The sequence below is a fragment of the Oryzias melastigma genome, linkage group LG10 (assembly GCF_002922805.2).
Source record: "Oryzias melastigma strain HK-1 linkage group LG10, ASM292280v2, whole genome shotgun sequence".
In the NCBI taxonomy this organism is placed as follows: Eukaryota; Metazoa; Chordata; class Actinopteri; order Beloniformes; family Adrianichthyidae; genus Oryzias; species Oryzias melastigma.
In genome coordinates, this window is record NC_050521.1 from 2989352 (window position 1) to 2999631 (window position 10280).

Here is a 10280-nt window from a genome sequence, read left to right on the forward strand (position 1 = left end):
ATATTGCTGTGGAAAGCACTTTGAGATGCTTGAAAGCAGGAAAAGCGCTATATAAATAAAGTTGAATTTGAATTTGAATTTTGAAAATTTGAATATGGGTACATGTTTCCTTCCTGTTTGGTGACTCACAAAGTGACTTGTGCCCTCCCCCCACCCCCCATGCAGGCATCCTCTCCGTGCTCTCTCTGTCGTCCGAGTGCACCTCCTTGGCTTCAGAGCTGCCCAAAGTGTCCTATGTGAAAGCCATTGACATCTGGCTGATCGCTTGTTTGCTGTTTGGCTTCGCCTCATTGGTGGAGTATGCTGTAGTTCAAGTGATGCTGAACAGTCCAAAGCGCATCGAGGCAGAGAAGGCCAAGATCGCCTCCAAGGAAAAGGCTGCCGGAAAAAGCCCCGCTGCCAGGAACAACACCGTCAACGGGACGGGAGGGACGCCGCTTCACGCCAGCACCTTGCATGTTAGTAAATCTGCTTTTAATTATGCTCAATGTGTGTGCTGTTGTGTGAAGACCAAAAGATTTGAAAACCTTGAAGTTTAACAAACCTTTAAATGTAGTAAATGAAACAAATGTCTTACTGGAAGAAACAATTAGATTTTTCTCTGAAAAGGTTCAAAGTAAAAGTCCAGCTTTATTTATTTGTATATCGCCTTTTAATCAGTTACATCACAACACGCTTTACTTAGCTTGCAAGTAAAATACTTGCAAGCAAGCAAAGTTTGCTTTGCATGCTTGGAATTGAAGACAAAAGGTATCAGATCAAGAATGGTTATTCTGACAATGAATGACTGAGTAACAGCTGTTCATTTCTCTGTAGAAGTCTGCGGGGTTTTGCCTTCTTGGAGTCAGCAGGTACTTCCTATTTGGAAGGCCAGGGGGGAGGGGTCAGTCAGTCCAGCTCTAACTTAATGTTGATGGAAATAGAAACAAGCAGGAAGCCAAAAGTATACATTTACCATTATAAAACATTTTTGTAAATGTATACAAAAAAGCAAAATGTGATTACAATCTACAGAAGAAACGCTAGCAGGAAGTGAAGCTTCACAGGGAACAGAAGCAAATAAACCTTCAAAATTAAACAAATAATAAATAAAGAAAACAAACTTTGAAATTAGGTTTGAAAAAAAAAACTCACATAAAGCAGGCGCTTTTCCAGAATAATGGTTGTCTTAATCAAGATCACTGGGTTGCTGGAGCCTATCCAGTTACTGAAGGGTAGAAGACAGGACACACCCTGGTATGTTTGCAAGTCCATCGTAGGCCAACGATACCACATCAATCTCATGTTGAGTTGAGTTGCCTTCAGGGACAATCAAAAAAGTCAGGTTACCTAGGCTTTATGAACAATCACAAAATTCAACAGTGCTGTCCAAGTGTACTAGATTGAGATGGGATGCTATGACTCCTTTATTTTGCTTAAGGTACCGTATTTTCCGGACTATAAGCCGCAGTAGCCAAAAAATGCATAATGAAGAAGAAAAAAACATATATAAGTCGCTCCGGAGTATAAGTCGCACTTTTAAGAGAATAGTCCAACATTTATGAATAAATTCAACAAGCCTGACGTAACGTTGCATTTGACATCAAATGCGATTCATGCGTCAAATTCGAGTCCGCTGAATCTTTTGATGTGCGTCTAATTTAATGCTCAATGCTTGTCCAAAAATGTGTTCATAAACTAGACACTCCCATTGGAGAAGCTGTCTGAAGTTTTTAGCCTCATCGCTACATGATGGAGGCTTTTGCTGTTTATCTCGTTTAAAACACACAGAAGATATGGATGTTGTTGAGAGGTTAAGTTATTTATTTTAAAGAACTCCACAAAAGCATCTATAATCATCTCTCCATTCTGGGTTCGGGACAGCAGTTTTTTGTCTTTTTCTTACGGAGATCATTACCTTCTAGCCTGCAGGAGCTGCATCTAAATGACAGTTTTTAGCTGCTCTTCTGTCTGTTTATAACCCAGTTTGATGGCTTGTTGTCCCGCATTAGCCCAGGAAGAGAAAAATAAAAACAATAATAATAATGTCTTCATGCAAATGAGAAAAACATCATAACATCCATGAGAAGAATGATTAGATTATCAGGAAGGTTTGTTTTAAACGTAACCTCTTCCTCTGCATTTCTGTCAGCTGACAGCAGTAGATACTGATACACAAACCTACAGTGCCCTCTACTGGTTGTTATTGGGAAACAACCGCTAAAAGGCAACCGGTTTAAGTGGGGAAAATAACAAATATATGAGCCTATTTATGTCTAACAAAATCCCATATAAGTCGCTCCTGAGTATAAGTCGCACCCTTGGTAAATTTATGAAAAAAAGCGCGACTTATAGTCCGGAAAATACGGTATTTGACTAAAAGGGAACCTCTTTTCCAAGTCCATTAAAAACAAAAAAAATAAATAAATAAATATAGAAATTTTAGTCAAAAATGTAAAAAAGCATGAAAACACTGATGGATAAAACAATCTCCTCTTTGCCCACCCATCATCACGAGCACAGCAGGTTTTTTCTATTTGCCAATTGTATACTTTTTTTAATTTCATTTTCTTTGGAAATGTGTGTTTAGGTGAGTGAGATATAGTTTGAGAAGACTGCTTTACGATTGCAGTGGTTTTGTTTTCAAATCAGATGGGAATGTTGGGGCTGATGACCTCACAGAGAAAGCACACGTTCGACTGATTAGAGCCGTTCAGCCTGCAGGCCTTTGGACAGATGATGAAAGGGATTTTTCAGATGACCCTCAACTAAAGGTGCCTTCAAATTGTTGTGTGTTAAAAGCAGGTTGTGGCGGCTCGGGAGAATGCCAGGTCGCAAAATCCTCAAACGAGAGATCAAACTATATAAGGCAATGCTGGAGAGAACAAAGACAATTTGTGACTCATAAGATTTCTGTTGTTTTAATGCAGCACTGAATGTTATTTATCTACCGAAGTTCTGTCCAAGACTCAGGATCAAACAGCTGCTTTCTAGATGCTTCCTCATCTATGTGCTGTCTGTTTTTTTACCGCAGACATTCCACTCTTTCTTCTACACAGCGCTTTCAAGCAGTCCTAATGCTGCACTGCTCTATGCATATTTCATATTTTCATTCATCAAATTATGGATCAGTGTAAGTTGAATAAAACGGAACAGTTCATTTTTGCTTAAGCAAGAAAATAGCTCCCAAAGAGAGAAAGGATCAAAATGAAAGGCTGATCTTGGAGCTATTGTTTGCTTTGTCCCATCTGAGACTGCAATATTCTGAGGGCACCACATGGTGAGGGGTGCAGAGATCAGGGGAAGAGCCACATATTCTCCTTATAGTAATACTAAAACACAGCCAATCATTTTGTAACACTTTGCTAAACTAAACATAATATCCAACAAGATAATGCACATATGTCTATTAAATCAGAGAAAGACAAATATTGTATAGTGTTTTATTATGCCTTTATAGAGCCATTTTGAGAACAAAAGTATGTTTTAGTCTTTTCATTAATGAGTTTTTCCAGATTCATGTCTTCTCTGTAATAAATGAGGCTAAGGTGGAACAGCAGTGATGTTTAAACCTAGTGAAGAGGCTCAAAGAAGGGACCGCTGCCAGAACAGAGCTGTAAATCAAAGTCTTTAAAGCTCTTTAAGACACTGCTTCAAATACAACTGGCTAAAAAAACTCATAAAAAAGGCAAAGTGCTGAAACTCTGTGGCTTAATGCACTTTAATACACTTGTAGTCTGTCATCAAAAATGATTTAGAATTACTCCTTTTTGTAAAAACCAGAACAAAAAAAACAAGAAAACTGTTGTTTTGTTTTGGGACGCATCTATCTGTGCCACTTACAAGGAGCTGATAGTCTCTCTGCTGGGTTCAAACTCATTCAGTTCTCTGGAGGATTGAGTTTTAGACTCTAGTGCAGAGTCATAATAATCTTGTCTCATTTTTCATCCTTTTAACCATTCATCTTTAAAGATGTGGTTGATTGAAGATCTTAATAGTTCAGTGTTTCCTTGCTGTTAACTAACCTATTTGTTCACAATTTTGATGAACTTCAACCAAATCAAAAGAAACACCCCCACATCACGATGCTACATCTGCAGCAGCATCTCTCTTATTATCACATCAAAGTCTATCATTCTGGAATGAAGTCATTCTGGACTCACTAGACCACATGATCTTTTTCTCCACAGACCAATATTTATGCTTCAGTGCAAACTGAAACATTTTCCCTCCTATATTTGGCTGCACTCTTGTCTTCTTAAGGCTATACAGCTGTTTGAGCCCTGCCATGTTTTGTGACAAATTACTCTAAAAACACATCAGTTACATCTACTGTTTGTAAAATTTCACTAGATGTCTAAACGGCTGAAACTTTATGGTTCATCACTATTTAAAGTTTTAGCAATTCATTGAACTGTTCTCCCCTCAGTTTTAGGAGTTTTCCTTTTTATCCTGATTGTCAAGTTTTTTTTTCCCTACAATAGAATGCTTTCTAAAAGCAAACTATCAGCTGGATCAGTTGTAAATGAATATCCTATTAGTTTTAAAATGAAATATTTTACCTCCATTTCCCTGCTTATAGTTTCCTCAGATGATGGTACACAAAGGTCAACATGAGAAATGAAATGAACATTTCTCTTCCAGTTGCTGTTTTTGGAGGGTTGCTGGGGGGGCGGGCTTCATTGCAGTCCATATGACCATCCTACTTCAGGCTTCATTTTCTGTGAACTGAATCCATGAGATGTCTCAGGTCCAGTGTGTGTGCATGTGTGTGTGTATTTATCAATGATAACAAACAATGGAGGGGAACTCCTTGTCTTTCAAGCTTCTTCATGGTGGAACTGATTCAAGTGATTCCTGTGACAAACTTGCAACCTGTCGCAGAGCTGTCGCAGGGCTTTACGACAGTAAAAAGAGAAATAAAATATTTTTGGAATGCATAACTGAGGGAATCGTAAGGCTTTTTTGGCAGATTTTTGTAGTGTTTGCAAAAATCTTCATCTCAGACGGGCGTGCTATCCTACAGTTCCACATACTTCCAGGGTTTTGCAGGACAGATGTCAGGATTTTGTCCTTATGTTTTGTCATGTTCTGTTTCCCTGCCAGTCTCACTATGTTCAGGTTAATCATCCACAGTTGTCCTTATTTAGTTAATCAACCTCTGTGTATTTAGGTGTTCTGTTTTCAGTTCCTCAGTGTCAGGTCTTCTGCTCTGTTCTGTTAAGTCATAGGGTTTGTTTCTCCATAGGTTTTTGTCATGTTTTGGTTACTTTATTAAATGTGTTAAGTTCCTGTCACCAAACCTGATCTCCTGCGTTTGGCAAAGGAGTCTAATCCGGCTACATTTGCCCGCCAGTAGCCAGGTCAGGCTCCAGCAGCTCCATGACCCTGTGAGGGATAAAACGGGTTTAAGAAATTGATGAATCAAGTGATCAGCAGCAGGGATAGCTGGGTGTCCTGTTCTGGCCAAAATAAACTGTATTGATGCCACAGGATTCACTATAGCTGGTTTATAAAAGTTAAAAAAAACAACTGATTAGTTGTACCTAATAAACTAGTCAGGAATTGCACAAATTCATCTTAAGGTTGGTGTCAGTTGTTCACACAAAATGAATGTAAATCTAATATGCGTGTGTGCAGGTATGCTATCAAATGCTCAGTCAGCAGTGGCTGTCGGTACCATCTGCTCTGGTGGGTTGCACTTGTGTTGCATACACATTTTCCTTCCACCACACACTCGCAGTAGATCTTAATCAGCTGGAAACTCAAAGAGGTTCAGGGAGGAGGTTAATTTTTAATGGCTGTGCAGTGATTTCCAGAAGACTCCTCAGTTCTGCTCTAAAATGGGCCATCGCATAGTTTATGATGGTAAACACAGCTTTGCTTGATGTGTGCTTAATTTAGATCTCACTGTTTATACACATGGACAGGATGGCTGCTGTCATGGCAACCACATAACCATAAATAAAACAAAGAAATTAAGACTGGTGAGCCAAACCATTAACTAACAGATAACGCACTGAAAGACCATCGTGGACGTGCAGGCAAAGCTGGGTATTTAAGGTAAGAACCCAGTATTGGTCACTGAGAGGGAGAATCTTTGAGCCACTTTCAAGAAATGAAGGTTATAGATGCTATAATTCAGGATTGTGGAGGCATGAAAGATAAATTATATGACTCAAATAATTAAAACACTGTCAGATTGAGGAGAGTAAAGTTGTAAAAACAAACTATAGGAACACAAGACGCTGCAGACTTTGATGAACAATGAAAAGCAGTTGTAGGAGCTAACTGAACCAATTAGGAGCAAACGCACTGAGTCCACATTACCAGAGATCTACCGTCTAATTTACACACCCAACTGAAGAAATAATGTTGGGTCTACAGGTATTAGTACTGCAATGATGGTAAAATGTACACACATATTCTCTCATACACATACACACTTATCTTTTATTTTGTGTATGTTTCACATCAACTTATTACATTGAATTATCTTAACACTATGCAAGTTGTCTTTCAGTGATTGATATCCATGAATGGAATAGACAAACTTCAGCACCAACTCATTTTAATTTATGTTGAGATGTATATACACTGCTCACAAACATTAAAGGAACACTTTTTTATTGGGCCTGGCATGAATTGAATTAAACATGTCTGATAATTTTCTGGTTGGTTAAGCAGCTGAGGGCCTCGTTAATCAATTTCAGCTGTATTGGTGTTCATGAATTAACAACAGGTGCACTTCAGTGGCAACAATTAGAAAACCCTCCAAACAGGACTGGTGTTACATGTGGAGGTCATTTCAAGTTTCTCCCTCTTGATCTTTTTTGGCTGGTTTTCCACTCGTGCTGATTTTGGCTTGATAATTATCTCTACTGGCAGTATGAGGAGATTCCTTAACCCTACAGAAGTTGAACAGGTTGTCCAACTTCTCCAGGATGGCACATCCACACGTGCTGCAGCAAGAAGGTTTATTGTGTCTCCCAGCACAATCTCTAGAACATGGAGGAGATTTCAGGAGACTGGTGGTTATTCTGGGAGAGCTGGACAGGGCCGTAGAAGGTCCTCAACCCCTCAGCAGGACCCATACCTGCTCCTTTGTGCAAGGCGGAACAGGCTGAGCACTGCTCGTGCCCTACAGAATGACCTCCAGAGGGCCACTGGTGTGAATGTCTCTACCCAAACAATCAGGAACAGACTTCATGAAGGTGGCCTGAGGGCCCCACGTCCTGTAGTGGGCCCTGTGCTCACTGCCCAGCACCGTGGAGCTCCACTGGCATTTGCTCAAGAACACCAGAATTGGCAAGTCCACCACTGGCGCCCTGTACTTTTCACAGACGAGAGCAGGTTCACCCTGAGCACCTGTGATAGACGTGAAAGAGTCTGGAGAAGACAAGGAGAACGTTATGCTGCCTGCAACGTGGTTCAACATGACAGGTTTGGTGGTGGGTCAGTGATGGTCTGGGGAGGCATATCCATGGAGGGACGCACAGACCTCTACTGCCTAGGAAATGGTGCTCTGACTGCCATAAGGTATCCAGATGAAATCCTTGAACCCATTGTCAGACCCTACGCTGGTGCAGTAGGTCCTGGTTTCCTCCTAATGCACGACAATGCCCGGCCTCACGTGGCAAGAGTATGCAGGCAGTACCTGGAGGATGAAGGAATTGAAACAATTGAATGGCCTTCACCATCCCCTGACTTAAACCCAATAGAACATCTCTGGGACATTATGTTTGGGTCCATTAGGCGCCGCCAGGTTGCTCCTCAGACTGTACAACAGCTCAGGGATGCCCTCACACAGATCTGGGAGGAAATGCCACAAGACACCATCCGTCGTCTCATTAGGAGCATGCCGCCACGTTGTCAAGCATGCATACAAGCTGGTGGGGGCCACACAAGATACTGAAAAGCATTTTGAGTTGCAGAAATTAAGTTTTGGAAAAAATGGACTAGCCTGCCACATCTTCATTTCACTCTGATTTTATGGTGTCTACACAATTGAGCCTCTGTAGGCTGAAAACTTTTATTTCCATTAAAAGACTTGGCATCCTTTTGTTCCTAAGACACTACCCTGTCGTTATTTGTATAGATATCCAACTTCTTATTGAGATCTGATGGATCTAATGTGTTTCTTTAAGGTGCTCCTTTAACTTTTGTGAGCAGTATATATATATATATATATATATATATATATATATATGTACATAAACTATTCTCCCTCCTGTTTATTAGTCTGTGTATTGTGAAGCTTGGAGAATCTTCAAGCTTTGACACCGGTAATTCAGCTGAATTATAGGGCAGATGAATTCTATTTGTATCTTGGTAATAAATAGGACTGCTGATTTTCTAGATTTTTATTAGGTTTTGAACCCAGCTAACAAACTGAGAATCCGGGGATCTTCTGTAGCCACTCCTTCAGTTTGGAGTCTAAGGGGTGAGCAGCTAGATACACCCCTTGATAAGGCACCAGACTAATACATGGGAGATCAGGGCTTGATTCCCTCTGGGGCAGAATGAGTAATTAACATTAGAAATGGGTCCTTCACACTAATGCCTTCCTCATACCATAAGACAAAGGAACACATGACATAGTTGCTCAGATGTCACCGAGCCAAACAAGGTCTGCATCAGCTGCTGTGGACCCAGCAGGTCACCCTGATGATGAATGGGATTCCGGAATAACATGGAAATGGATGAGATATATCCATTTAGGCTGGATGATTTAATGCTATTCTTAGAAATCTGATCACTTAGAAAAGAGCCTGAAGTCAACCAGACATAATGACAAGTTTACTCTGCCTCTATGACACTCCCAAATTTATATTATGAAATAAATTTTAAAAAATGGCTTGACATAAGTTTTATAGGAACGTTTCTGTGTAAATTTCCTTTATCATACTCCTGCTCAAATATGTTTTGCTATTGGATTTGCTTAACTGTTTACTTTTTCCATTCAGCTTTGGTGTGACGCTCCTTTATCTTGAGCATAGAAAACATTTTCAGTAATTTTGTTTGTTTGTCATGTTCATCTCCTTCCCCGGCTTTCAGGTGGCGGAGACCCGCTGCAAGAAGGTGTGCACGTCTAAATCCGACTTGAGGACCAACGACTTCAGCATTGTGGGCTCGCTGCCTCGGGACTTTGAACTGTCAAACTTTGACTGCTATGGGAAGCCTATTGATACTGGCAGTGGTCTGGGAAAATCCCAGTCAAAGAACAACAAGAAACCGCCTCCCCCAAAACCTGTCATCCCATCTGCTGCCAAAAGAATTGACCTGTACTCCAGAGCTCTCTTCCCTTTCTCCTTCCTCTTCTTTAATGTGATTTATTGGTCCATATACTTGTGATTATCTTGCATTACTGTTCCTCCTACCCACTCTTGTTGCATATAAAGCATTCCAACTGACAACAGAGAAATGTGAATCTCTTCCAAAGAGAGTAGAAAGCATTATAAATGTATTCTACATTAATCTTTACAGGAAAAAAAATCTATTTCTATACCAAGCAGCTCATTGTTTCTTATCTTTGTAAAACTTCATATATAGAATCTTATACTGAAATACTTGATTTATCACTGGTGGATTCTAAAGGAAGGACAGGATTGCAGAAACAAAGCAGAGTGTAAGAACTGAACTGAAGGTGCAGATAAAATCAACCTTTCATATTTATTAATGCAAGGTGTGATATTGTAATTACATTGCATGTTAAAATATTGCATGTATTTAAAAATACAAATGAAAACACATATGCTTATATCAGATGTTTACTAAATTTTATGATTCCTATTGTAGAGAAGTTGTATGGATACCTGAAACACTCCTGTTCCTGTCCAGATGGTCACGTGACACTGCCACTCCCTTAACAAATGTATGTCCTCGTTGTTACTGTGTAAAATGGCTCTTCAGTGAGCTGTGATGTGTTTTTGTGAAACTTACAAGCAAAGTAAATGATCAAATGACTTTTCACCATTTGACGTAAATAAAAATGAACACAAAGGTTTGAGTGTGCTTTTCTTGTGTCACTCACTCTGTTAGCAGCTGCTTCTTCTAATTTGACAAACAGGTACTGCTGTAACCTGTTCAGTAAATGACCTGCGTCCATCACTGGGGAACCTCACATGTGATTTCCATCTCTGGCGTAATGAAGCAACACAGATGGTGACCTGTCATTACACTAAAATCACATTGATGAAGTCTAAAGCCAATTAGCCAATCATTTTTGATGTAAAGGAGAGCAAAACTTTAATTATTCCAATCTGTCTTCGTCTCCTTGGTTGATTTAACGCAGGAAAACA

The 10280-nt window shown here is 39.9% G+C and overlaps 1 protein-coding gene across 2 annotated transcripts in view; it reads left to right on the forward strand.

The window, feature by feature from the left end:
* glrbb (glycine receptor, beta b) overlaps positions 1-9984 on the forward strand; it is a 37018-nt gene extending 27034 nt beyond the window's left edge. For both annotated transcript variants that reach the window (XM_024262596.2, XM_036213956.1), the window contains 2 exons: positions 166-458; positions 9037-9984. In XM_024262596.2, the coding sequence (XP_024118364.1) occupies positions 166-458; positions 9037-9333 (590 nt within the window). In that variant the 3' untranslated portion in view covers positions 9334-9984. The remainder of the gene's footprint in view (positions 1-165; positions 459-9036) is intronic.
* Positions 9985-10280: the final 296 nt, after the last annotated feature.